The 26,301-nt window shown below is 39.0% G+C and overlaps 1 protein-coding gene across 1 annotated transcript in view; it reads left to right on the top strand.

Annotated features, from left to right (window-relative positions):
• UTP18 (UTP18 small subunit processome component) overlaps positions 1 to 26,301 on the top strand; it is a 64,411-nt gene that overhangs the window by 18,280 nt on the left and 19,830 nt on the right. Inside the window, exons 8-10 of the mRNA XM_061143705.1 lie at positions 11,002 to 11,102; positions 11,397 to 11,487; positions 23,618 to 23,741. Coding sequence (XP_060999688.1) covers positions 11,002 to 11,102; positions 11,397 to 11,487; positions 23,618 to 23,741 — 316 coding nt within the window. The remainder of the gene's footprint in view (positions 1 to 11,001; positions 11,103 to 11,396; positions 11,488 to 23,617; positions 23,742 to 26,301) is intronic.

Here is a 26,301-nt window from a genome sequence, read left to right as displayed (position 1 = left end):
TCATGAATCCTTTGGGAACCAAAGACCTTGTGATGAAATTGGTTCGGTTAACATTATAAATCTTGGGAGGTGCACCTGGCGTATGCTACAGAATCTGGCTATCTTTCTGTTAAATTGCACATATGTGGGGCTATAAAGGATGGGTTGCACTGTAGAACCTTTTTTCTGCTAGTGTTTAAAAGTAAGTAATGCCAACTTTAGATACACTTCTGTATGTTTTTTCAGTGTTTCCAGGTTTCTCTTTTATGTGTTACTGACACTTTCTATGATCCTTTCCAAGGGGGTTCTTAATTTATCTATTTATGCTTTAACTCAGTGCTTCCCAAACATTAACGTGCATATAAATCACCTGGGGATTATATTAAAATGCAGGCTCTGATTTCTGCATTTCTAACAAGTTCTCAGATGGTGCTGGTCCGTGGACTTCCCTTTGAGTTGAAAAACCTTAAACTGTGTCCGCATATTGAAATAGGAAACAACATATAGTAGTTGTTATTAAATATTATTCCACTAATCGAAAGGAATGTGCTCACGTCCTTTTGCCTTGTATCCTCTTGGGAGAAGCAAACCAGTGGTGACTGAGACCTAGTAGCTGGTGATGTGTACTGTGGATCTGCTGGTATGCAAGAGTATGTATCTGATCACTGGCTTCTTTTAAGACATGGTATTTATTTTTGGCTTTTAAAAGATAATTCCTTCTCTTCCCTCAATAAGCATAACTTCATAATAATGATAATAATAACAGTAATGGTAAATCAAATGTATTTCTTTTTGTGGTGTTATGTTACTGAATGTAACTCTTAATCTCATCATTATAAAACTTAATAACTCAAGAAATTAATTAAAGACAGTAGAAAAGGGGTGAAAATTGCTGACAAGTTAGTATATGCAAGCCTTTTGTGTATGTGAGCTCTTAATTGTTGTAAATGCAAATCTGAAAAATGAAGAATTCAGAATTGATGCATTCTGAAGAATTCCACATTGATGGTTCCTTCCACTAACCTGTCAGAGCTTGTAAAGTGGGGTCCATGGACTCTAAACATTCAGTAGTCTGTGAAATTGGATAGGAAAAGCATTACATCTTTATTTTCACTAAACTCTAACTGAAATCTAGCATTTCCTTCAGTTATGAAAATTTTAAACAATCAATATTTTTAGAAGAGTATCATACATTTCACTAGACTGGCATGTACAAAGGTTGAGAACCACAGATTACTAGTTCAAACTCCAGGTGCAGTTTCTGTTGCATTATTTAGATGGACAGTTCTTAAGAGAGCTGTCTTATTCTCGGTAAAGGTTTTAACTGTTTGGGAATTAGTTTGTCAGGCAGCCATTTTAATATATAGGCATTTTGATGTGGTCATTGCTGAGCCTCAGTTTTCTTTCTGTAAACCCAAGGATTCTAAAACATTAAAGAATTTTTTAGAAGCTTGTAACTGAGCACCTTGAAATGGTATGGATCTAACAGAAGCAGAAGATACTAAGAAGAGGTGGCAAATATACACGGAAGAACTATACAAAAAAAGATCTTAATGACTCAGATAACCACAGTGGTGCAATCACCCCCCTAGAGCCAGATATCCTGGAATGCAAAGTCAAGTGGGCCCTAGGAAGCAACATTACAAACAAAGCTAGTGGAGGTGATGGAATTCCAGCTGAGCTATGAATTCTGGTTGAGCTATTTCAAATCCTAAAAGATGATGCTGTTAAAGTGCTGTACTCGGTATGCCAGCAAATTTGGAAAATTCAGCAGTGGCCACAGGACTGGAAAAGGTCAGTATCATTCCAGTCCCAAGGAATGGCAATGCCAAAGAATGTTCACACTACCATACAATTGCACTCATATCACACACTAGCAAGGTAATGCTCAAAATTGTCCAAGTGAGGCTTAAGCAATACATGAACCAAGAACTTCCAGATGTACACGCTGGATTTAGAAAAGGCAGAAGAATCAGGTCAACGTGCCCACATCTGATGGATCATAGAAAAAGCAAGAGAATTCCAGAAAAACATCTGCTTTATTGACTACGCCAAAGCCTTTGACTATGTGGATCACAACAAACTGGAAAATTCTTAAAGAGATGGGAATGCTAGACCCCCTGACCTGCCTCCTGAGAAGTCTGTGTGCAGGTCAAGAAGCAACAGCTTCTTGGAACAACTGACTGGTTCCAAATTGGAGTACATCAAAGCTGCATGTTGTCACCCTGTTTATTTAACTTATATGCAGAGTACATGATGTGAAATGCCGGGCTGGAAGAAGCACAAGCTGGAATCCAGATTGCCAGGAGAAATATCAATAACCTCAGATATGCAGATGACACCACCCTTATGGCAGAAAGTGAAGAAGAACAAAAGAGCCTCTTGATGAAAGTGAAAGAGGAGAGTGAGAAAGCTGGCTTAAAACTCAACATTCAGAAAACTAAGATCATGGCATCTGGTCCCATCACTTCACGGCAAATAGATGGGGAAACAATGGAAACAGTCATAGGCTTTATTTTGAGGGGCTCCAAAATCGCTGCAGATGGTGACTACAGCCATGAAATTAAAAGATGCTTGCTCCTTGGAAGAAAAGCTGTGACGAACCTAGATAGCATATTACAAAGCAGAGGCTTTGCTTTGCCAACAAAGGTCCATCTAGTCAAAGCTATGGTTTTTCTAGTCGTCAATGTATGGATGTGAGAGTTGGACTATAAAGAAAGATGAATGCCAAAGAATTGGTGGTTTTGAACTGTGGTGTTGGAGAAGACTCTTGAGAGTCCCTTGGACTGCAAGGAAATCAAGCCAGTCAATGCTCAAGAAAATCAGCCCTGAATATTCATTGGAAGGACTGATGCTGAAGCTAAAACTCCAATACTTCGGCCACCTGATGCGAAGAACTAACTCATTGGAAAAGACTGATGTTGCGAAAGATTAAAGGCAGGAAGAGAAGCGGGCAACACAGGAGGAGGTTGGTTGGATGGCATCACCAACTCGGTGGACATGAGTTTGAGCAAGCTCTGGGAGTTAGTGATGGACAGGGAAACCTGGCATGCTGCAGGCCATGGGGTCGCAGAGAGTTGGACATGACTGAGTGACTGAACTGAAATGAGCTGAACTCAGCACCTGCTACTTTGTGAATGCTCATTGATAACTACTGCCACTGTTAAGAACAGCATATAATCTATCTGATCACAATCAGACCACTTCCCATGCTGTGGAATTTGGCTCTGTTCTGATTAACTTGGACGTTCTTTTTCTTATCAGTTGCTCACCAGTTGACCCAAAAACTCATTCTCTAAGCAGTAGCAACATTTATAATCTGACATTATTAAGTTGTATATCTTTTTTTCTCAAGGCCCATATTATGAATTTTATTTGGCTTCTATTTTGAAAACTCCAGCTTTTGTAAAACAGTTGTAATATTGATATTGGTATTTATTATTACTATATTTTGTGTGATGTTAAAAGCAAAATGCTGTGTACACATAACTGGCATTACACAGTGTAAATGAAACCGATTGGTGTCATTTCATGGAGGCTCTGAAGATTGCTGGTACCATAGTCCTTTATGTCTCAGTGAAGAGAGGAATTCACCAAGAGCACAGTGGTAGATAAGAAGTGATCTATTAGAATGGCACACCTGTGAGGCCTCCAAGCGGCTGGGTGAGAAATGCCATGCTCTGAGAACTTGGTGGGCTACAGTTTCATAATCAAAGGAAAAGTGAGGAGGGGGATAAGATTTCTTTGTCTTTCTTGAATAGATGTCATGTTTTCGTCATCAACTCCTCCAGATTGGGCACAGGAGTTTTCTTGTCCCTGTGTGATCAAGCTAGGTCCACAAATTTGTTTTTCATGTGTGTAGAGAACATATCCTAGGGATCATTAACTTACTTAGCTCACTGGGCAAGATATGTGTCTCATGCCACCATTGGTTTATTGTTTGGGAGCATGTCCTGTGCTTTTGTTGCTAAGCAAGCCTGTTTGGTTTTGCGGTTAAGCAAACCTGCTTTCTTGAATAATAATTAACTCACAGAGGTCTCCCATATTTTTCTGTTTTCTATTTCTAATTCCTAGTGGGATTAACTGTTTAATCACCTATCTTGTCCCTTCATTCTGTCCTTATCATTCCCCCCTCCAGGTGTTTACCCTTTTATTCTTAAAAAGGGGATAAGGGGTGAAGTTCTTTCAGTCAGTAGCTACTTTCAGCTGAGAATGGGCATAGGCCTGTCAGGGGAAGGAATAAACACCTGGCTGATTGTCCCTTTTTTAAAATTTCTTTTTAAATGAAAGAGGTGAATATTTGTAATGATAAAAGGTATAATTCACAAAGAAGATAGACATCATAAACCACCAGACACCTAGGAACAAAGAAACATGGATACATAAAGCAAAAATCAGGACAAATATAAGGGAAAAGAAAAAATAATCATAGTGACACATACATTTCTCTGAGAATATTTTATCAAGTGCAGAAAAAATAAGAAGCATCTTGAATGATGTCATTAATAATTTAAATGTAATATATTTCTGTTTATAGTATATTAATCTATAGCCTACACAAATATATGTTGTCACTTTTCTATTTGGAGAACTGCAAGTCAGTGTCACTCTGGTTAGCATTATCTTTTTAGTTCTCTTAGATGTTAAGCATTGAGGAATCTAAAAAAAAGTTTAGGAATCTAAAAAAAATAAAACAGTATGCATCAGAAAAGTCATTAAAAGAGACTATAACCATAATTTTAAAGATCTGAACCATTTTTTTCCCCAGTGGTTTCCAAATCCAGAAGGGGGTCACTTGAGGCCTCAAGTCTGTTTGTTTTAATTAGGCCCAGAGTCTCAGTGTTTTATATTTTAGGGTCTGTTGAATCTTTTATCTCAGTTATAGATTTAATCTGTTCCTTTTTTTCTGTTACTATCATTTGGTGATGAGGGTGACTTTTTGTCCCTCGAGAGATAGAATGGTTCCTAATTTAGTTAATAAGTCCCTTTTATGAAAGAAATAGGGTAATTAGGCATAAAAAGAAGGCAATGTAGAAGCAGCCGGGTTTTGATGTTACAGAAAAGGGGTCCCAGGAAAGTGGGCCCCTGTCTCTTTCCTGACATTCCCATTACATATTTCTTATAGTTGATAAGGTTTTCAGTCCTTTGGGTTAAGACCAAGAAGATGCAGCAGTGTTCAGGAGAAATTCTGTCAAGTGGCCTGCCATTCCAGTGACCACCTGAGGCTCAGGGTTAGTTGTATACGTGCCATCTCTGGGCAGGGCCACTTCTAGCCTTGGGCCCTGTCAGTCTTTGGATCGTGAAACCATCTATGGTTCCGAGAGGCCCCCGTCACTTGTTGGCATCTGGGGCCTTGACTCTGCCAATGCCCTGGCTGTTTGCAAGGGCACATGGATCACACTGTTTGTTCTAGTGTCCCTTCTGTCCACACAGGGCACACTTATCTTGTCTAGGTGCCCAGTGCCCATGGCCTTGTGTCTCCCATGTCCAGTTTGGCCCAGAAAGTCTGGCCTCTGCTTTGGTGGTCCCTGAGTAGACAAAGCCATAGCAGTCATCTGAGCCTTTTCTTTTTCTCTTTGGCTGCCTTCAGTGTTTTTGGCCATATCCCAGTTATTGAAAACCAGATAAGCCAGTTGAAGTAAATCACTCATAGATGGTCTGAGGACCAGCAGTTTTTTTTTAAATTTTGTGCCTGATGTTTGAGGCGGACTGGGCTATGAAGTGCATAGCCAAAAGGGCTTGTTCCTTGGGGGAGGAGAAGTCCATATTTGTGTACTTTTTATTTTTTTATTTTTGTTTCTTTTATGTGTATGTACTTTTTAAAAGCTTTTATTAATCACCCTTGAAAAACTGTAGTATTTTCATCCTGTCCCTGTTTTATTTTTTTTTTTAATAACAGGGTTCTCTGTAAACTTTTTTATACCACTTGTTAAACAGTTAATCATATGGTCCCATCTATCTCTATCAATAAAATTTACCTGATGATTCCATTGTGAATCTGCCTCGGGGGACAGCGTTGTTCCCTGCCTGGTGTACTGTACGGCTTTCCTGGGTTGCCATCTGGTTAGCATGGGCTTGGAGCCTTGGCTCTCGCCTGTGAGATAGCCCTTGTTGGAGCAGCCATTTCCATGAATAAAGTAGCTTTCACCGAGGCAATAGTTAGCTATATAAGAATTTCCTTCACATGTTAAAAAATCCACCATATAATTTAATTAAGATATGTACTTAACAACTTTAGATGTTATCCCTTCTACAGTAGTCCCCCAACCAGGTGTTAATGTCTAAGAACTTGCCACAAAGGAATAGTACAGAAAAAGTCCCCAGTGAACTGGTCTGACTGCAAATTGGAAATAAAAGATCAGCATTTTTAAGGGTCAGAGGGAGGGAAAGACTGACATTAAGGCTCAAGAAGTCATCTTCTGTTGGGCACTTTTAGTAATTGGGGGGAAAGTACCTCAAATCCTCCCCCCCTCCCCACTCACCAAAAAAGTTGATTCCCTTCAGGTTTTTGGGGGGTGAGGGGAGGGGGCATGGTGTACTTAAGAATACCTGATAAGAGGTTTTTTTATCTAGTGGGACTCAGTTCATTAAATGTTTATTTTTTTAAAACCATATATCCTCTGATTATAGATTATAAGCATTTGGTCTTTTTTTCAAAGATAAATTACAGTGATCAGCTTCAGAAACAAGCTTAGAATACCTTCTTAGTAACTCAGTTAAGTTTTACAATAATATAAAATAACAACCAAGGCTATTTCAAAAGTAAGTTTTAAACAGTAGATATGTTCCCTGTCCTGATGATTTTCAGAGTTTGCTGAGGCAGAGTCCCCTTCCGTGGTGGCTCATATGGTAAATTCAGGAGACCTGGGTTTGATCCCTGGGTTGGGAAGATCTGGTGGAGGGCATGGCAACCCACTCCAGTATTCTTGCCTGGAAAATCCAATAGACTGTAGCCCTCCAGGCTCCTCTGTCCATGGGGTCGAAAAGAGTTTGGACACGACTGAGTGACTAAGCCTCAAGTAGCAGAACTAAAATTTAATATTTATAAAAATACAATTTTCCCCAAAATTACACTTACTTTTACCAAACATGGCCAAATTAAGATAGATTTGTTTGTAAAATAAGAAGTTTGGTTAACTGATCACAGGCTTGTATGTTTTGTCCAATAAAGAAAAAGGATACCCCAAGTGAAAAACATTTTTATCACCCCTCCCCCTTTTCTTTTTTTGATGAGGGCTTTAGCTTTGTAACCAAGAAAAGCTTTAACCCACTAAATAAAAAATGGGGTTTGTCAGGGAGCCGGGAAGAGTCAGGCAGCTGTCTTGGATTTCCCATAGCCCTGATTGTTTAATTTACAGCTTAGTTTTTTAAATTCAGGACTGAAATCTTATAAACCAGTTTAGAACTTGAATCCACGTAGTTGGGACTCCAGCCTAGCCAAAACCCATATTGGAACTTGAACCCGAGCGCTTTTAGTTGCGATTACACACCTGGTTTTAGGACTTTATGAAGTTCAGATTTTTGATGTCTCATCACAGAATTCAGGAGAGACAAAGTGATGGGTATTTATTTAGAGAGAAGCACAATTCAGAGTTGTGCGCCATCTCAAAAGGTAAATAAGAGGCGTTATGAGAAACAGTCTTGAGTTTTAATCAGGGTTAGAAGAAAAGTCTCAGAATTAAGGTGGTTTCTTGCCAAATAAACTGAGATAGAAGAGAAGAATGAATTGCTCTAGTGAATGTAGTAAAAAGTCTTCCAGAGTTAAAAAGGAAAGAAGTAGAGTGGAAACAGATGTAGAGCATAGAAGGAAAACCTCAGAGTGAATGAGATTATTAACCTGTAACATTTAGTGGCTGGCTTTACCCCAGGCTAGCTGTTGAATGTGCACAAGCATAGCCTTTATGTTCTTTTTACGTTTCTGTGCAGCCACGACTCGAACCTTGTCAAAGCCTCCAGAGAGTGAAATTCTTCCTTTTCATAAACCATTTCCCTTGTCTTCTGCACCAGCAAAAAGATCTCTTCCACATCTCCTGCCACCTTTCTGTGGCAATCCATGCTGATTACCATTGTTCTTTCAGTTCCTTCTCTTTAAACATTTATATCGTCAATCCCCTGGCCTGTACTTAGGTACCTGATCAGAGCTCCAAAGCATTCAGGGTTGATCGGCCCGACTGCAACAGGCTATCATCGAAGGAGCACCCTCCCTGGAACTCTTGGCCCATGGCATCCCGTGGCCCTGCTAGGACCTTCTTTTCTTGCCACAGGCCTGCCGCAGTCACCAGCTGAAACTGATTGATGTCATTTCAGGAGGGCTCTGAAGAGCTCTGGTACCACAGTCCTTTATGTCTCAGTGCAGAGAACAATTCAGTGAGAGCAAAGTGGTAGCTAAGTGATTTATTAGAATAGGATGCTTGTGAGGCATGTAAGCAGGTGGGTGAGAAATGCCATGCTCCAAGAACTTATTCATTGGAAGGACTGATGCTGAAGCTGAAACTCCAGTACTTGGACCACCTGATATGAAGAACTGACTCATTGCAAAAGACCCTAATGTTGGAAAGATTGAAGGCAGGAGGAGAAGGGGACGACAGAGGATAAGAAGGTTGGATGGCATCACCAACACAATGGCCATGAGTTTGAGCAAGCTCCGGGAGTTGGTGATGGACAGGGAAGCTTGGCATGCTGCAGTCATGGGGTCACAAGAGTCTGACACAACTGAGCAACTGAACAGAACAGAACAGAACTTAGTGGGCTACAGTTTTATAAAATCAAAGGAAAAGTAGGGAGGGAGAGAAGAGCTTGTGTTTTGAATAGACATCATGTTTTCATCATCAGCTCCTCATCCAGGTTGAGCAGGGGAGTGTTTTTGTCCCTGTGTGGTCAAGCTATGTCCACAAGTTGTTTTATATGTGTGCAGAGAGCATGTTCTATGGATCATTAAATTAACTGAACTCACTGGCAGGATATGGGTCTCATGCCACCATTGTGTTGTTTTGGGGCGTGTCCTGTGCTTATGTTGCATAGTTTTGCTAAGCAAGCCTGTTTGGTTTTGTGATTAAGCAGACCTGCTTTCTGGAGTAATCATTAACTCACAGGGGCCTCCCATTTTTTTTTTTTTACTTAAAATCTCCTAGTGGGATTAACTATTTAATGACATATTTTGTCCCTTCATTCTGTCCCTGTCATAAGCTTTGGATAAAAATATCATTGTCTGTCTTAAGACAATTTTTCCAGTTAATTGATAAGGCAATTTTATTTGTTGAATGTCTGATATTTCCTTCTTGAAGACAACCTCCGCTCCTTAATTACCCCTAAACAACAGGCTTATTCAGAACGAAAAAGTAAGGTCTTTCATTGTGGGCAGAGAGCTGTGGACTATGTATCAGAGTCCTCTGGAACTTTGTCTCTACTGCTGCCGTCCTTGGTTTGTGTTCAGCCTGGTCCCGCACAGTTTGAGGGAAGTTTGTTTACTTGTGATACCTGTGCAGTCTGCGATCCTACAGGACTGTGGTGGTGCCCAGCTGTAGGCTCCATGGTGAATACTTTGTGTTGTCTCTTGTGTTCCCATTGCCTGATACTGTGCCCTTTGGATTGTGTCTGGAGGGGTTTCCAGCTGTAGCCTCAGACTGTGGTAGACCTAATCTCCCTTTCCTGATTCTTCATGTAATGGTATTTTCCCTGTGTTTGGAGCTGTCTTTTTTGATTCTGTAGTCAGTGTATAATGTTTGCCCAAAATTTGGGATGAATATTACCCTTATAAGACTAGAGTCTAGAATCATTGTGAAGAAGATTGGTAATCCCTAGCCAAAGTAACCCTAGTAATTGGAAACAGGTATCTGGATTGATTCCAGTCAAGGAAGTTAGGGTGTAGTCTTTTGGTGGAGGTCTAGAGTGGGAGGCCCAGTTTTGTAGTATTATAAACCAGCTAGACAAAGAGTGTTAATAGCCCAGAGATGGTCTGTGGGACCTTTAACCATCATTTTCCTTTGGCGAAACAGGAACTCTTCACTGGATTTTTCTAGTTTCTTTTTCCTGGTTAATACTTTAACTTAGCCCATTAAGTTTTTTTAAATAACTTTTTTGACTAAGTAATACATTCACATGGTGCAAAAATCCAAAATGTACAAATGAATGGCTAGTGAAAATTCTCTTCTACTCTTGTCACCCTGGCCATTTGCTTCCCTTCACTGGAAGTATAGCCAGTTATACTTATTATGCATCCTTTCTGTTAGGCAACTTTTTAATGAGTATGTTGGCTCTTTAAGCAATTTAATATCAGAAAGAATCTGTTGTATAGTATGAGCCTTTCAGGCATGGAAAAGAAACATGTGCCATTATAAATAAGTAAATTGACTCTCTGGTCTATATATTTAGCTCATGTGATTTGGTTACATGAGTCTTGACAAGCTAATTAACTCTTAAATGCATTACTGACTTGTGGTTTTGTTTTTTCCTTTTGGATCCACAAAGTTAAGAAATAGACTTCCATATATCATGGGATGTTTAGTAGGTGTATAGCAACTAGTTTCTACATGTTACTAAGTTTTAGCTATCTCTAATGGCAGTGTATTTCCCTTTGGTGATGAATGTTGTGACAAAGAAGTATAATTTATTATTTCAGTTTATTTATGGGTATTACTGTACATTTAGAAAATTAATCAATAAGTTTACTATTTGGAGTGCTGAGTCTCTGGCCTCCAATTAAAATGGTGAATGTTAACCAAGAGAAAGAACAGAAGTTTGCTAAGCATTTATGGCAACCCACTCCAGTATTCTTGCCTGGAAAATCCCATAGATGGAGAAGCCTGGTAGGCTACAATCCATAGGGTCACAAAGAATCGGACTTGACTGAGGGACTTCAGTTTCACTTTCACTTTATATTTGGGTTATGCTCGATGCATGGAGTCAGACTTATTCAGTGTCTGAGCCTACATTTTATTTAAGGCACTTAAAAAGTAAGAGACTCTCAATTGTCAGTCAGTAATTGCATGCTATTAATCCTTATTGATTCATTTCCTTTCTTAGGTTTGAAAGAGAAGATTGTGAGGAGCTTTGAAGTTTCCCCAGATGGGTCCTTCCTGCTTATAAATGGTGTTGCTGGATATTTTCATTTGCTGTCTATGAAGGTGAACCATTGTTAGCTGTTGCTTTTTCTAGGATAAGACATTAGTCCAAGTAGGAATAGCCTTGAACCATAACTCATGGTGTCCTTAAATCAGCATCCCAAGTAGAAGAACACAGTGGGGCTTGGAGAGAAGTTGTGGGCCGTAGGGGAAGAATTTTTTTTTTTGAAGTATAGGAAAGAACAAAGTTAAGTAGGTGCTACAAAACAGGAGAACCAGATCATTTTTATTTTACACATTGTGATTCTTCTTTACAACTCCTAACAATTTGATAAGTAATATTTCTTATTCTTTCAGACGAAAGAGCTAATTGGTAGTATGAAAATTAATGGGAGGATTGCAGCATCCACATTCTCTTCAGATAGTAAGAAAGTATATGCATCTTCAGGTAAGTTAACAACAAGATGTGTTTAAATATAAAATTTAATCAAAACTGAGTTTGATTTTAGACTTCTGTGTTAGTAAGAAAATCATTTTTATTTTTAAAATTCATTTTTCATTGCTGTTTGCCTTCTCATTTACTAACTAGTAATGGTGAAAGGTTAACCACTTAATGTGTACTATTTGGGGAAAAGATGGGAAGAAGATTCACATTTGAAAGATAATTCATTCTGAGACTTTTTTTTTTTTAAAGAATTGCATTTAGGGTCTACCCTCTTTTTAAAATAGTTTTAAAATATGTATTTCGTTATTTTTGACTCTTCTGGGTCTTTATTGCTGTGTGCTGGCTTTCTTTAGTTGTGGTGCCTGGGTGCCACTCTGGTTGTGGTGTGCAGGCTTCTCAATGCAGTGGCTTCTCTTACTGCAGAGGGGGCTCTGTGGTGAGCCGGCTACAGTTGTTGCTGCGTGTGGGCTGAGTGGATGTGCACAGGTTTAGTTGCTCTGCCACATAGGGATCGAACTGGTGTCCCCTGTATAGCAAAGCAGTCTGTTAACCACAGAACCACCAGGGAAGCCCCATTCTGAAACTTCCTTCTTTATAAAAGTTACTTAGAATCATTATGTCTTTTCTTTTAGCCCGCTTTCACTTGGATGCTGTTTGGAATTTTCTTCACTACTGACTGAAAACAGTTCTGATCTTGATATTTCTGTAGTGCTATTTTTTTTAATTAATTTCTTTTTTTATTGAAGGATAGTTGCTTTACAGAATTTTGTTGTTTTCTGTCAAACCTCAGTATGAAACAGCCATAGGTATACATATATCCCCTCCCTTTTGAACCTCCCTCCCATCTCCTGCCCCATCCCACCCCTCTCGGTTGATACAGAGCCCCTGTTCGCGTTTCCTGAGCCATACAGCAAATTCCTGTTGGCCATCTATTTTACGTTTGGTAATGTAAGTTTCCAAGTTATTCTTTCCTTACATCTATCTCACCCTCTCCTCACCTCTCACCATATCCATAAGTCTGTTCTCTATGTCTGTTTCTCCTTTGCTGCCCTGTAAATAAATTCTTCAGTACCATTTTTCTAGATTCCGTATATGTGCATTAGAATACAATATTTATCTTTCTTTTTCTGACTTTCTTCACTCTGTATAATAGGTTCTTTTCTAGGTTCATCCACCTCCTTAGAGCTGACTCAAATGTGTTCCTTTTAGTGGCTGAGTAATGTTCCATTGTGTATATGTAACAATTTCTTTATCCATTCATCTGTCAGTGGACATCTAGGTTGCTTCCATGTTCTAACTATTGTAAATAGTGCTGCAGTGAACAGTGGGATACATGTGTCTCTTTCAAGTTTGGTTTCCTCAGGGTATATGCCTAGGAGTTGGATTGCTGGATCATATGGTGGTTTTATTCCTAGTTTTTAAAGGAATCCCTGTAACATCTTACATAGTGGCTGTATCAATTTACATTCCCACAGTGTGCAAGAACTGTTGCTAGTTCAAGCCAAGAATGTTCTTTAACATTCTAGTGCAAGAATGTTCTGTTTTCTCCACCCACTCTCCAGCATTTTATCTGTAGACTTTTTGATGATGGCCATTCTGACAGGTGTGAGATAATATCTCATTGTAGTTTTGCTTTACATTTCTCTAATAATGAGTGATGTTGAGCATCTTTTCATGGGTTTGTTAGCTATCTGTATGTCTTCTTTGGAGAAATGTCTTTTTAAGTCTTTTTTCCAGTTTTTGATTGGGTCCTTTGTTTTTCTGGTATTGATTTGTATGAGCTGCAGGTATATTTTGGAAATTGATCCTTTGTCATTTCATTTGCTATTATTCAAGTGTTCTGCCTATGTTTCCTCTAAGAGTTTTATAGTTTCTGGTCTTACATTTAGATCTTTAATCCACTTTGAGTTTATCTTTGTGTATGGTGTTAGGAAGTGTTCTAATTTTATTCTTTTACCTGTAGCTGTCCAGTTTTCCCAGAACCATTTATTGAAGAGGCTCTCTTTGCCCCCATTGTATATTTTTGCCTCCTTTGTAAGACGTAAGGTACCCATAGGTGCATGGGTTTATTTCTGGGCTTTCTACCTTGTTTGATTGGTCTCTATTTCTGTTTTTGAGCCAGTACCATACTGTCTTGATGACTGTAGCTTTGTAGTATAATCTGAAGTCAGGAAGGTTTATTCCTCCAGCTTCATTCTTCTTTCTCAAGGCTGCTTCAGCTGTTCTGGGTCTTTTGTGTTTCCATATGAATTGTGAAATTTTTCATTCTAGTTCTGTGAAAAATGTCATTGGTAATTTGATAGGGATCACACTGAATCTGTAAATTGCATTTGGTAGTATAGTCATTTTCACAATATTGATTTTTCCTACCCAGGAACATGGAATATCTCTCCATCTGTTTATGTCATCTTTGATTAATCATTATCCAATAATTTACTGTGTACAGTTCTTTTGTCTCCTTAGGTTAGTTTATTCCTAGATACTTAATTCTTTTTTTGTTGCAGTGGTGAGTGGGATTGATTTCTTAATTTCTCTTTCTGATATTTCATTGTTAGTATGTAGAAATGCAAGTGATTTCTGTGTATTGATTTTGTATCCTGTGACTTTGCTAAATTCACTAATTAGCTCTAGTAATTTTCTGATACTGTCTTTAGGGTGTTCTATATACAGTATCATCTCATCTACAAACAGAGCTTTACTTCTTTTCCAATCTGGATTCCTTTTATTTCTTTTTCTTCTCTGATTGCTGTAGTTAGACTTCTAGAACTATGTTGAATAATAGTGGTGAAAGTGGACACCCTTGTCTTGTTCCTGATATTAGGGGGAATGCTTTCAGTTTTTCACCATTGAGAATAATGTTTGCTGTAGACTTACCATATGTTGAGGTAGGTTCCTTCTATGCCCACCTTTTGCAGTTTTAATCATAAATGGGTGCTGAATTTTGTCAAAGGCTTTTTCTGCATCTATTGAAATTATCATATGGTTTCTTTCAATTTGTTAATATGGTGTATCACATTGATTGATTTGCATACATTGAAGAATCCTTGTTTCCCTGGAATAAATCCAACTTGATCATGGTGTATGAGCTTTTTGATATGTTGCTGAATTCTGTTTGCTAAAATTTTGTTGAGAATTTCTGCATTTATGTTCATCAGTGATACTGGCTTGTAGTTTTCTTTTTTTGTGTTGTCTTTGTCTGGTTTTTATATCAGGGTGATGGTGGCCTCGTAGAATGAGTTTCGAAGTGTTTTTTCCACTGCAATTTTTTGAAAGAGGTTTAGAAGGATAGGCTTGGCTCTTCCCTGAATGTTTGATAGAATTCTCCTGTGAAGCCATCTGGTCCTGGGCTTTTGTATTTTGGGAGATTTTTGATCACAACTTCAATTTCACAGCTTGTAATTGGGTTGTTCATAATTTCTATTTCTTCCTAGTTCAGTCTTGGAAGATTCAACTTTTCTAAGAATCTATCCGTTTCTTCCAGGTTATCTGTTTTATTGCCGTACAGTTCATAATAGTCTCTTACAATCCTTCCTTTGTATTTCTGCATTGTCTGTTGTAACCTCTTCTTTTCCATTTCTAATTTTGTTGATTTGATTCTTCTCTTTTTTCTTGATGAGTCTGGTTAAAGGTGTGTCAATTTTGTTTATCTTCTCAAAGAACCAGCTTTTAGTTTTATTAATCTTTACTATTATTTCTTTGATTGCTTTTTCATTCATTTCTGCTCTGATCCTTATGATTTCTTTCCTTTGGGGTTTTTTTTGTTCTTTTTCCAGTTGTTTTAGGTGTAAAGCTGGGTTGTCTATTCGATGTTTTTCTTGTTTCTTAAGGTAGGATTGTATTGCTATAAACTTCGCTCTTAGAACTGCTTTTGCTGCATCCCATAGGTTTTGAGGTGTCATGCTTTCATTGTCATTTATTTTTAGAAGCTTTTTTATTTCCCTTTTGATTTCTTTTGTAACCTATTGGTTATTTTGAAATGTATTATTTGCTCTCCATATGTTTGTGTTTCTTACAGATTTTTTCTTGTACTTGATACCTAGTCTTATAGCATTGCAGTCAGAGAAGATGCTTGATACTTCAATTTTCTTAAATTTACTGAGGTTTGATTTGTGACCCAAGATGTGGTCTATCCTGGAGAATGTTCCATGTGCACTTGAGAAGAAGGTGTATTCTTCTTCATTTGGATGGAATGTCCTGAAGATATCAATGAGATCCATCTCATCTAATGTATCATTTAAGATTTGTATTTCCTTATTACTTTTCTGTTTTGATGATCTGTCCATTCGTGTGAGTGGGGTGTTTTGGTGTGCTACTATTACTGTGTTACTGTCAATTTCTCCTTTTATGTGTGTTAGTGTTTGTTTTATGTATTGAGGTGCTCCTCTCTTGGATGCATAGATATTTACAATTTTTATGTCTTCCTCTTGAATTGATCCCTTGATCATTATGTAGTGTCCTTCCTTATCTCTTGTAAGCTTCTTTATTTTAAGGTCTGTTTTATCTGATACGAAGATTGCTACTCCAGTCTTCTTTTGCTTCCCATTTGCATGGAATATATTTTTCCATCCTCTCACTTTCAGTCTCTGTGTGTCTTTAGGTCTGAATTGGGTTTCTTGTAGAAAGCATATATATGGGTCTTGTTTTTATATCCATTCAGCCAGTCTCTGTCTTTTGGTTGGAGCACGTAATCCATTTACATTTAAAATAATTATTGATATATATGTCCCTATTGTCATTTTCTCAATTGTTTGGGGTTGATTTTGTAGATCTTTTTTCTTATAAGTCCCTTTAACATTTGTTGTAAAGCTGGTTTGGTGGTACTGAATTCTCTTAACTTTTGCTTCTCAGAAAAGCTTTTTATTTCTCCCATCAATTCTGAATGAAATCCTTGCCAAGTACAGTAATCTTGGTTGTAGATTTTTCCCTTTCAGTACTTTAAATGTATCCTGCCATTCCCTTCTGGCCTGCAGTTTTTGCTGAAAGATCTGCTGTTAAGTGTATGGGGTTTCCCCGTATGTTACTTGTTGCTTCTCCCTTGCTGCCTTTAATATTATTTGTTTGTGTTTAGTCTCTGTTAGTTTGATTAGTATGTGTCTTCGCGTATTTCTCCTTGAGTTTATCCTTTATGGGACTCTTTGTGCCTTTTGGACTTGATTGACTATTTCCTTTTTGATGTTGGGGAAATGTTCAACTATAATCTCTTCAAAAATTTTTGCATACCTTTTCTTTTTCTCTTCTTCTGGGACCCCTATAATTTGATGTTGCTGCGTTTGATATTGTCCCACAGGTCTCTGTTCTTTTCATTCTTTTTACTTTATTCTGCTCTTCAGAAGTTATTTCCACCATTTTATTTTCCAACTCACTGATTTGTTCTTCTGCTTCAGATCTTCTGCTATTGATTTCTTCTAGAGTGTTTGTAATTTCAGTAATTGTGTTGTCTCTGTACGCTTATTCTTTAATTCTTCTAGGTCTTTGTTAATTGATTCTTGCATTTTCTCCATTTTGTTTTCAAGCTTTTCAATCATCTTTACTATCATTATTCTGAAATCTTTTTCAGGTAGTTTGCCTATTTCTTCTTCATTTATTTGGACTTTTGTATTTTAGTTTGTTCCTTCATTTGTGTAGTATTTCTCTGCCTTTTCATTATTATTACTTTTTAACTTATTGTGTTTAAGGTCTGCTTTTCCCAAGTTTCAAGGTTGAATTCTTTCTTCCTTTTGGTTTCTGCCCTCTAGGGCTGGTCCAGTCGTTTGTGTAAGCTTCCTATAGAGTGAGAGTTGTGCTGAGTTTTTGTTTGTTTCTCTGTTTTTCCTCTGATGGCCAAGACTAGGTGAGGTAGTAATCCTGTCTGCTGATGATTGGGTTTATATTTTTGTTTTGTTGGTTGTTTAGATTAGTTGTCCTGTACAGGTCTTGTATTCAAGTGGTTTCCTTTGTGGGAGTTCACACTATTTGATGCTCCCTAGGGTTAGTTCTTTGAGCCCCCTTTTTTTGCGGGGGGGGGGGGCAAGAATACTGGAGTGGATTGATGTTCCCTTCTCCAGGAGATCTGCCTGACTCAGGGATTGAACCTGGGTCTCCCACATTGTAGGCAGATACTTTACTGTCAGCCACCAGGGAAAAGTAGAAAGTCAAGAAACACCTGGAGTAACAGGCAAATTTGGCCTTGGAGTACGGAATGAAAGCAAGGCAAAGGCTAATAGAGTTTTGCTAAGAGAACGCACTGCTGATAGCAAACACCCTCTTCCAACAATACAAGAGAAAACTCTACACATGGACATCACCAGATGGTCAACACTGAAATCAGATTGATTATATTCTTTGCAGCCAAAGATGGAGAAGCTCTATACAGTCAGCAAAAACAAGACCGGGAGCTGACCGTGGCTCAGATCATGAACTCCTTATTGCCAAATTCAGACTGAAATGAAAAAAGTAGGGAAAACCACCAGACCAGTCAGGTATGACCTAAATCAAATCCCTTATGATTATACAGTGGAAGTGAGAAATAGATTTAAGGGACCAGATCTGATAGACAGAGTACCTGATGAACTATGGACGAAGGCTCATGACATTGTACAGGAGACAGGGATTAAGACCATCCCCATGGAAAATAAATGCAAAAAGGCAAAATGGCTGTCTGAGGAGGCTTTACAAATAGCTGTGAAAAGAAGATAAGGGAAAAGGAAAGGAGAAAAGAAAAGATATTCCCATTTGAATGCAGAGTTCCAAAGAATAGCCAAGAGAGATTAGAAAGCCTTCCTCAGTGATCAATGCAAAGAAATAGAGGTAAACAATAGAATGGGAAAGACTAGACATCTCTTCAAGAAAATTAGAGATACCAAGGGAACACTTCCTGCAAAGATGGGTTCGATAAAGGACAGAAATGGTATGGACCTAACAGAAGCAGAAGATATTAAGAAGAGGTGGCAAGAATACACAGAAGAACTGTACAAAAAAGATCTTCATGACCCAGATAATCATAATGGTGTGATCACTCACCTAGAGCCAGACATCCTGGAATGTGAAGTCAAGTGGGCCTTAGAAAGCATCACTGCGAACAAAGCTAGTGGATGTGATGGAATTCCAGTTGAGCTATTTCCAATCCTGAAAGATGATGCTGTGAAAGTGCTGCACTCAATATGCCAGCAAATTTGGAAAACTCAGCAGTGGCCATAGGACTAGAAAAGGTCAGTTTTCATTCCAATCCCAAAGAATGCTCAAACTACTGCACAATTGCACTTATCTCACATGCTAGTAAAGTAATGCTCAAAATTCTCCAAGCCAGGTTTCAGCAATATGTGAACTGTGAACTTCCAGATGTTCAAGCTGGTTTTAAAAAAGGCAGAGGAACCAGAGATCAAATTGCCAACATCTGCTGGATCATCAAAAAAGCAAGAGAGTTCCAGAAAACCATCTATTTCTGCTTTATTGACTATGCCAAAGCCTTTGACTGTGTGGATCACAATAAACTGTGGAAAATTCTGAAAGAGATGGGAATACTAGACCACCTGACCTGCCTCTCAAGAAACCTGTATGCAGGTCAGGAAGCAACAGTTAGAACTGGACATGGAACAACAGACTGGTTCCTAATAGGAAAAGGAGTACGTCAAGGCTGTATATTGTCACCCTGCTTATTTAACTTATATGCAGAGTACACCATGAGAAATGCTGGGCTGGAAGAATCACAAGCTGGAATCAAGATTGCCGGGAGAAATACCAATAACCTAAGATGTGCAGATGACACCACCCTTATGGCAGAAAGTAAAGAGGAACTAAAGAGCCTCTTGATGAAAGTGAAAGAGGAGAGTGAAAAAGCTGGCTTAAAACTCAACATTCAGAAAACTAAGATCATGGCATCTGGTCCCATCGTTTCATGGCAAATGGATGGGGAAACAGTGGGCACAGTGACTGACTTTATTTTTGGGGGCTCCAAAATCACTGCAGATGGTGATTGCAGTCATGAAATTAAAAGACGCTTACTCCTTGGAAGGAAAGTTATGACCAACCTAGATAGCATACTAAAAAGCAGAGACATTACTTTGCCAACAAAGATCCATCTGGTCAAGGCTATGGTTTTTCCATTGGTCATGTATGGATGTGAGAGTTGGACTGTGAAGATAGCTGAGCACCGAAAAATTGATGCTTTTGAACTGTGGTGTTGGAGAAGACTCTCAAGAGTCCCTTGGACTGCAAGGAGATCCAACCAGTCCATCCTAAAGGGGATCAGTCCTGGGTGTTCATTGGAAGGACTGATGCTGAAGCTGAAACTCCAATACTTTGGCCACCTGATGCAAAGAGTTAACTCATTGGAAAAGACGCTGATGCTGGGAGGGATTGGGGGCAGAAGGAGAAGGGAACGACAGAGGATGAGATGGCTGAATGGCATCACCGACTCAATGGAGATGAGTTTGAGTAAGCTCTGGCAGTTGGTGATGGACAGGGAGGCCTGGCGTGCTGCGATTCATGGGGTTGCAATGAGTTGGACACAACTGAGTGACCGAACTGAACTGAACTGAGGGTTAGTTCTCTGGTAGTCTAAGGTTGGAGTCAGTACTTCCACTCCAAAGGTTCAAGGCTTTATCTCTGGTCAGGAACAAAGATTCCACAGGTGGTTTGTTATGGCATTGTGAGATTAAAATATATATCCAAAACTGAGGAACCAAAGATGAAAGTAAAAGTTGCTCAGTTGTGTCCGACTCTTTGCAACCCCATGGACTTTATGGAATTTTTAGGCCAGAACACTGGAATGCATAGCCTTTCCCTTCTCCAGGGGATCTTCCCAACCCAAGGATCGAACCCAGGTCTCCCACATTGCAGGCAGATTTTTTTTACCAGCTGAGCCACAAGGGAAACCCGAGAATACTAGAGTGGGTAGCCTATCCCTTCTCCAGCAGATCTTCCTGACCCAGAAATCGAACTGGGGTCTCTTGCATTGCAGGCGAATTCTTTACCACCTGAGCCACAGGGACCCCAGACAAATGGTAGTTATAAAATTAGGCAAATACTCATTGGAATAATGGAATATGCATATACACCCATAAGTATATACACCCATAAGCACAGTCAAAATAGTCCAACAAAAATAAAGTACAGTAGATTGACCTGGTGGACAAATGATATCAAGAATTATATCTACTAGTTAAGAAGACTAACTAAAACACAAACTGGAAAACAAAACTAAAGCATGGTGCCAAGTGGGGCATAAAAAAATAAAATAAAATTTATGTTTAGAGGAAAGATAAGAATGAAAAGAAAGAAGAGATATGCAAAGTTAAATAGAGGTAGATAAAGAGGATTTATATTCATTAAAGATTAACTGCAAGGGGAAAAGAACAGTAGGAAAGGCAAACAAAAGAGTAAATGTAGAAAAAATAATAAAAGGTTTTTAAAAGTTAAAACTGAGAAAAGAAAACAAAAAAAGGAAAACTCCACAGAACTGTAAAAGCCCAACACAGAGACAGAGGTTTATAACAGCAATAACAAATGTGACTGAGAAAGAAAAAGAATCAAAAGCTTAATTAGATTTTATAGTGCCAGTAAAATCGACAACTCCAACCAAGGTAGGGGGTGGAAATGGAAGGAAAGAAAAAAAATCCAAAAGAATCTATAGAACAAGTCCAAGCATAAAAATAATCAATGTTTTTCGTGACCCACTGCTGTCAGAGTCCTTTCTCTGCTGGGAGTCACAGTCCACCTTACCTCCCTAGGATGCCCTCCAGCACTGGACCTGCTGTGGGGGCAGCTGAGATTCTAATTTGGTCCTACTCTTATGTGTTCTTGCCTCCAATATCCACAGCTATCAGAACTAGTGTGTTTTCTTTTGTAGGAGCTCTCAATGTCCTTTTATATTTACCATAGACATAGAGTCTGCCTAGTTGATCTTCTGGATTTAATCTGCAGCCTGTACAGCTGGTGGGAAGGTTTTCAGTCTTCCTGCCGTACTGCCCAGGAGTTTCAATTGTGGTTTTATTACCACCTCTCATGTGGGTTGTCCACTGGTGTTTGCTCCTGAGGCTTCCCTTGAGGACTTAGGTCTGCCTCTGTGAGGGCCAGGTGTGAAGGTTGTGCAGCTGCTTGGGTTGCAGGAGTTCCGGCAGCACCAGGTACTCAGGGGAGTTGGCAGCTAGGGCAGCGGGAAATATAGTGCTCTCGAAGGGTATGGCAGCCAGTATTGGCTGATACACTCCAGAATCCTTGCCTGGAGAACCCCCGTGACAGAGAAGCCTGGCAGGCCACAGTCTCCAGGGTCATGATTGAAGTGACCCTGAGTGCATAGATGAAATACTTTTTTTGCCTGTGGCAGCTCTGCCCCAGTGAGAGTTGAGCATGTAGGTGACGCAGCTGCTTGGCTTGTGGGGACCCTTGCGGTGCCAAGTGTGCAGGGACAGAGACTCCCTCTGCTGCAGGATTTATGGCCCTGTCATCTTCCCAACCCAGGAATTGAACCTTGCTGCTCCCACATTGTAGGCAGATTCTTTACCACTGAGCCACCAGGGAAGCCCAGTCAGTGTCTATTTTCCCTATTAATTAATTAATATGCTAGGTTTTTTGACAAATAGGAATAAATATTGGTACAGAGTAGTAATGTTCCTAATGAAATTGTCCTTGTATCCTGGGAGAGTCAGAGTTTGGGAGAAGAGTTGAAGGGTCAGCAGAGGTACTAGAATTTGGTTATATGAATTGGATATAAATATTAAATATTTACACAGTATGATGGTCTAATTTACCATAGGAAAGTTCCTTAAATTAGAGAAGGCATAATCAAAAGTTGAGCCTTGGTATGTTAGGGAATTACCTGTATTTTGATTGGTGTTCTCCTCTTTCCCTTTTTTCTCCTTTCCTCCTTGTGTAAGAAGTGATTTATGTGATTAGCATCGTGTTGTTCATATTACCTTATTTTATGTATATGAAGAATATTTTGATAGGATTGTTGAAGAAAGAGTTCACCTTTTTATCTTTTCAAAGAATAGTAGCATAGAAGGGTGTACGTTAGAGCAATAGACACAGTAAAGAGAGAACATAGATGAGTGAGAGGCTACTTTTGAGATGTACATAGGGTGATGATACAGATCTATAATGGGTCTGAGGAAGAGGGTGATCATCAATATGGAGTATATAGGAGAGAGAAGAAAGAATAAGGACAGATTTTGGTTGTTAGATCGCTGTTTCTGTCATGAAAATGTGTTCTCATCAGATTTATTATCCCCTCATTCTCCCTTCTCTAAACTATTTGTGCTTATTACCCAGAACTGTAAAGTTCAGTTCAGTTCAGTCGCTCAGTCATGTCTGACTCTGTGACTCCATGGACTACAGCACTCCAGGCTTCCCTGTCCATTGACAACTTCTGGAGCCTGCTCAAACTCATGTCCGTCGAATTGGTGATGCCATCCAACCATCTCATCTTCTGGTCGTCCCCTTCTCCTGCCTTCACTCTTTCCCAGCATCAGGGTCTTTTCCAAGGAGCCATTTCTTTGTTTCAGGTGGCCAAAGTATTGGAGCTTCAGCATCAGTCCTTCCAATGAACATTCAGTACTGATTTCCTTTAGGATTGACTGGTTTGATGTCCTTGTAGTCCAAGGGACTCACAAGAGTCTTCTCCAACACCACAGTTCAAAAGCATACCTCCTTAGAATTGTACATACTTCCTGAATTATATCCTTTTAGTCTAGACCAATTCTTCCTTCACTTCTTCCTCCCACTCTTGACGTCATCAGTATCGTCGTCAGTTTGGTATCTAAATCACCTAGCCTTACATATTAGGTAATCTAATACCTATTGATAAATGTTGGAAAACCTGTGCTGGTGGATATTTTGTTTTTTTCAAATTTTGCTCCAGTTATTTATCTGAGTGAAACATAGGAACTTTTCTGAAAGCTCAACTCAAGCCAAGAGTTTGTGATTTTTCACTCTAAACCTAAAGATACTATTTGTTAGTGACTAACGGGATGTAGTTTTGTATATATGAAAATGTATACAAGAAACATTTTTTAGGCCAGTTTCCTAGACCTAGGACATTTACTGGTCTTTTTAATAACTTGTACTATTAAAGAGGAGCTAAGAGTGAATTCAGTTGCCTTTCAAGTTTAAAACAAAGTTAACTAACACCCCCCACCTTTTTTTTTGGTTCTTTCAGGGGACGGGGAAGTTTATGTTTGGGATGTGAACTCTAGAAAGTGCCTTAACAGATTTGTTGATGAAGGCAGTTTATATGGATTAAGCATTGCCACATCTAGGAATGGACAGTATGTGGCTTGTGGGTAAGTAAACAGAGGTTCTGGTAACCTTTAATCACCTTTTGCCAATGAAAAAATATTACAGAATTGAATATACTAGATGGTACTTGAGTAGTTCTGTTTATAAAGTGTTTAGTGATATGAGATAATAAACCCAGGTCGTCTACATTTTATTATCTTAATAAAATTTCTTAATAGTTGTGTTTAATAATATTAATGGTGGTTTTTCAGCTCTTTAGCAAAGAAAATATTGGACTGCCTTCTTGTGTGCATGCATCCTAAGTCACATCAGTCGTGTCCAACTATTTGTGACGCTATGGACTGTAGCCCTCCAGGCTCTTCTGTCCATGGAATTCTCCAGGCAAGAATACTGGAGTGGGTTGCCAGGCCCTCCTCCAGAGGATCTTCCCAACCCAGGGATCAAACCTGTGTCTCTTGTGTCTCCTGCATTGGCAAGCAGGTTCTTTACTACTAGTGCCACCTGGAAAACCCGGACTCCCTTATTATGTTACAGTATTTTTTTTATGTTTGGAATATTTGTTTAAGTCTTAAAGATACTTAAAAGTGTATGTCCCTTCATCTAGCTATGTGGTATAAACCAATAACATGTTTTTTGGGATACTGTTGTTAGTATTATAGAGATCTTGAAAGTATTACCTAGAACATGTTATTGTGTCATTGCTGAGAAAAATGGTTATTACACTGGGGAAAAGATGGCTTTATTGTCCTATTTGCTTTTAAAGATGGAGGGTAGGAGAAGGAGGTGTTGGGATACTTACCTGTAATTCTAAATGATTTTACCACCAAATCACTACTCAGCAACTGTAATTTTAGAACTTCCAGAAGTCGATCTTTATGACTATTAGATTAAACACAATTGATCCATAAAGAGTTTTCATTCAGATTCTCCCTTGTTGGGCTGTCCAGTGGGTCCAGAAGCATAGCTTACTCACCACTTTTTCTTCACCTTTCTTCAAAGGCTAAAATTGGGGAAACTGCCTATAAATATCTCCACCACCATTTGGATATTGGTCAGCAGCTACCTTGTAGCCTGGGAAGAAAGGAGAGTAGAACCAGGCTGTGGTGCTTGGAGGCCAGGCTAACACCATGTGAGTCTGACAGGCAGGGGGACAGCCTGAGCCCAGCATTTGCTAGAGCATAGCAGTGTGTGACTAGCAAGTCTTTTGAAGTTCCTTTAAAATGTAGACTGGTAGTAAAATTATAAGTAATTTTAAGCAGACCTGCTTTACCTTTGTAAACTGCACAAACATAACCGTCACGCAGATTTGTGAAGTTAATCTTTTTCTGGTCTTTGCCTTCTTTTTGTATTACTTTTTATTAATCCCCTTTGACAGGCCCAGAGAGGAAAGAATCTAATATTAGCCATTTAAACTCATTTGATTTTAATTGCTTGTCAATGTAATTGAATTCTGATGTGCTTGGTCAAAGACCATTCCTAGGTTTTTATTGTTAAACCTGTAAAAAAAAAGGCCTTAACCCTTCTTAGAGGAGTTTCTCATGTAGGGGGAAGAGTTTTTGGTGGTACAGTCAGAGCAGAGGTAGGAGAAACAACTCACTTAGCTGGCTGACTGTCTGCTCCTTCCCTTCCTCCCACCTCCCTCTCTTCCTCTCTTGATCTCAAAATTTGTATGATAGTGTCTGTTAACTCTTCTCAGTGTCCTGGCTTAAAGTGGATGCTTTTGATTTACAGCTTTGCTCTGATAGGGACATAGGAAACTCAGAATATTGTAAATAGAGGTCTTTTATTTTATAGTGCCTTTTTTTAAAATGGATTTGGTTAATGTAAGGATTGCTACAACTCATGTTGTTTGGTTTCCAGTTCTGTGTTCTTTCCACACTGCCACCCCCTAAGTATTTTGATTTTATTTTAAAAGACTACTGAAAATTCAGGACTGTAGAAAACTACAAAATTTGTTATGATTTAGGGCCTGAAATTAATAGTTCTTTATTTCAGTGTTCTCATGAACCCATATAAAATGGGTTTCATTTTGCTTCATCTAGAGATTCTTTAAGACATGTGTGCTTTATAATGCAAGAAAAGCCTGTTTTATTCAGTGATAATGCTTTTGCTTCAGTTTCCTCATTCATAAAACATTTATTGGGCCTTGAGCTGGGGATTGTGAGATAGAACAATACATTTTCACCTTTTCATAGTTGATGATCTTATGTGGGGACATAATACATGTATCCGTATTCACAATGTGAGCCATCAAACCATCACAAGGGCTGCAGTTTAGATACGGTGTTTCAATGTTAAAAGTGTTAGGAATGGTGAAGGCTGTTATTTGGAATGTCTGAAAAGGGTTTTGTGGGATATTGGCACTTGAGCTGGGCATTTTGAGGGCCAGTTGGAATTCAGAGAAAGGTATTGCAGATGGTGGAGAGAATTCAGGTTTGTGTTCTAAGAGGCGTATGGATGGGGTCACTCTTAAGTGGGGTGGGGGGGTAGGCTACAAAGGTAGAGAAGCACCGGCAGGCAGAGAAGTCTTTTATGCTGTGCTGAATAATGTGGACATTATATTAAATGAAAAGAGAAACCATTAAAAGATTTTTAAGCAGAGAA

This window comes from Dama dama, chromosome 5 (assembly GCF_033118175.1).
Source record: "Dama dama isolate Ldn47 chromosome 5, ASM3311817v1, whole genome shotgun sequence".
NCBI lineage: Eukaryota > Metazoa > Chordata > Mammalia > Artiodactyla > Cervidae > Dama > Dama dama.
This window is presented reverse-complemented; position numbering and strand designations above follow the sequence as displayed.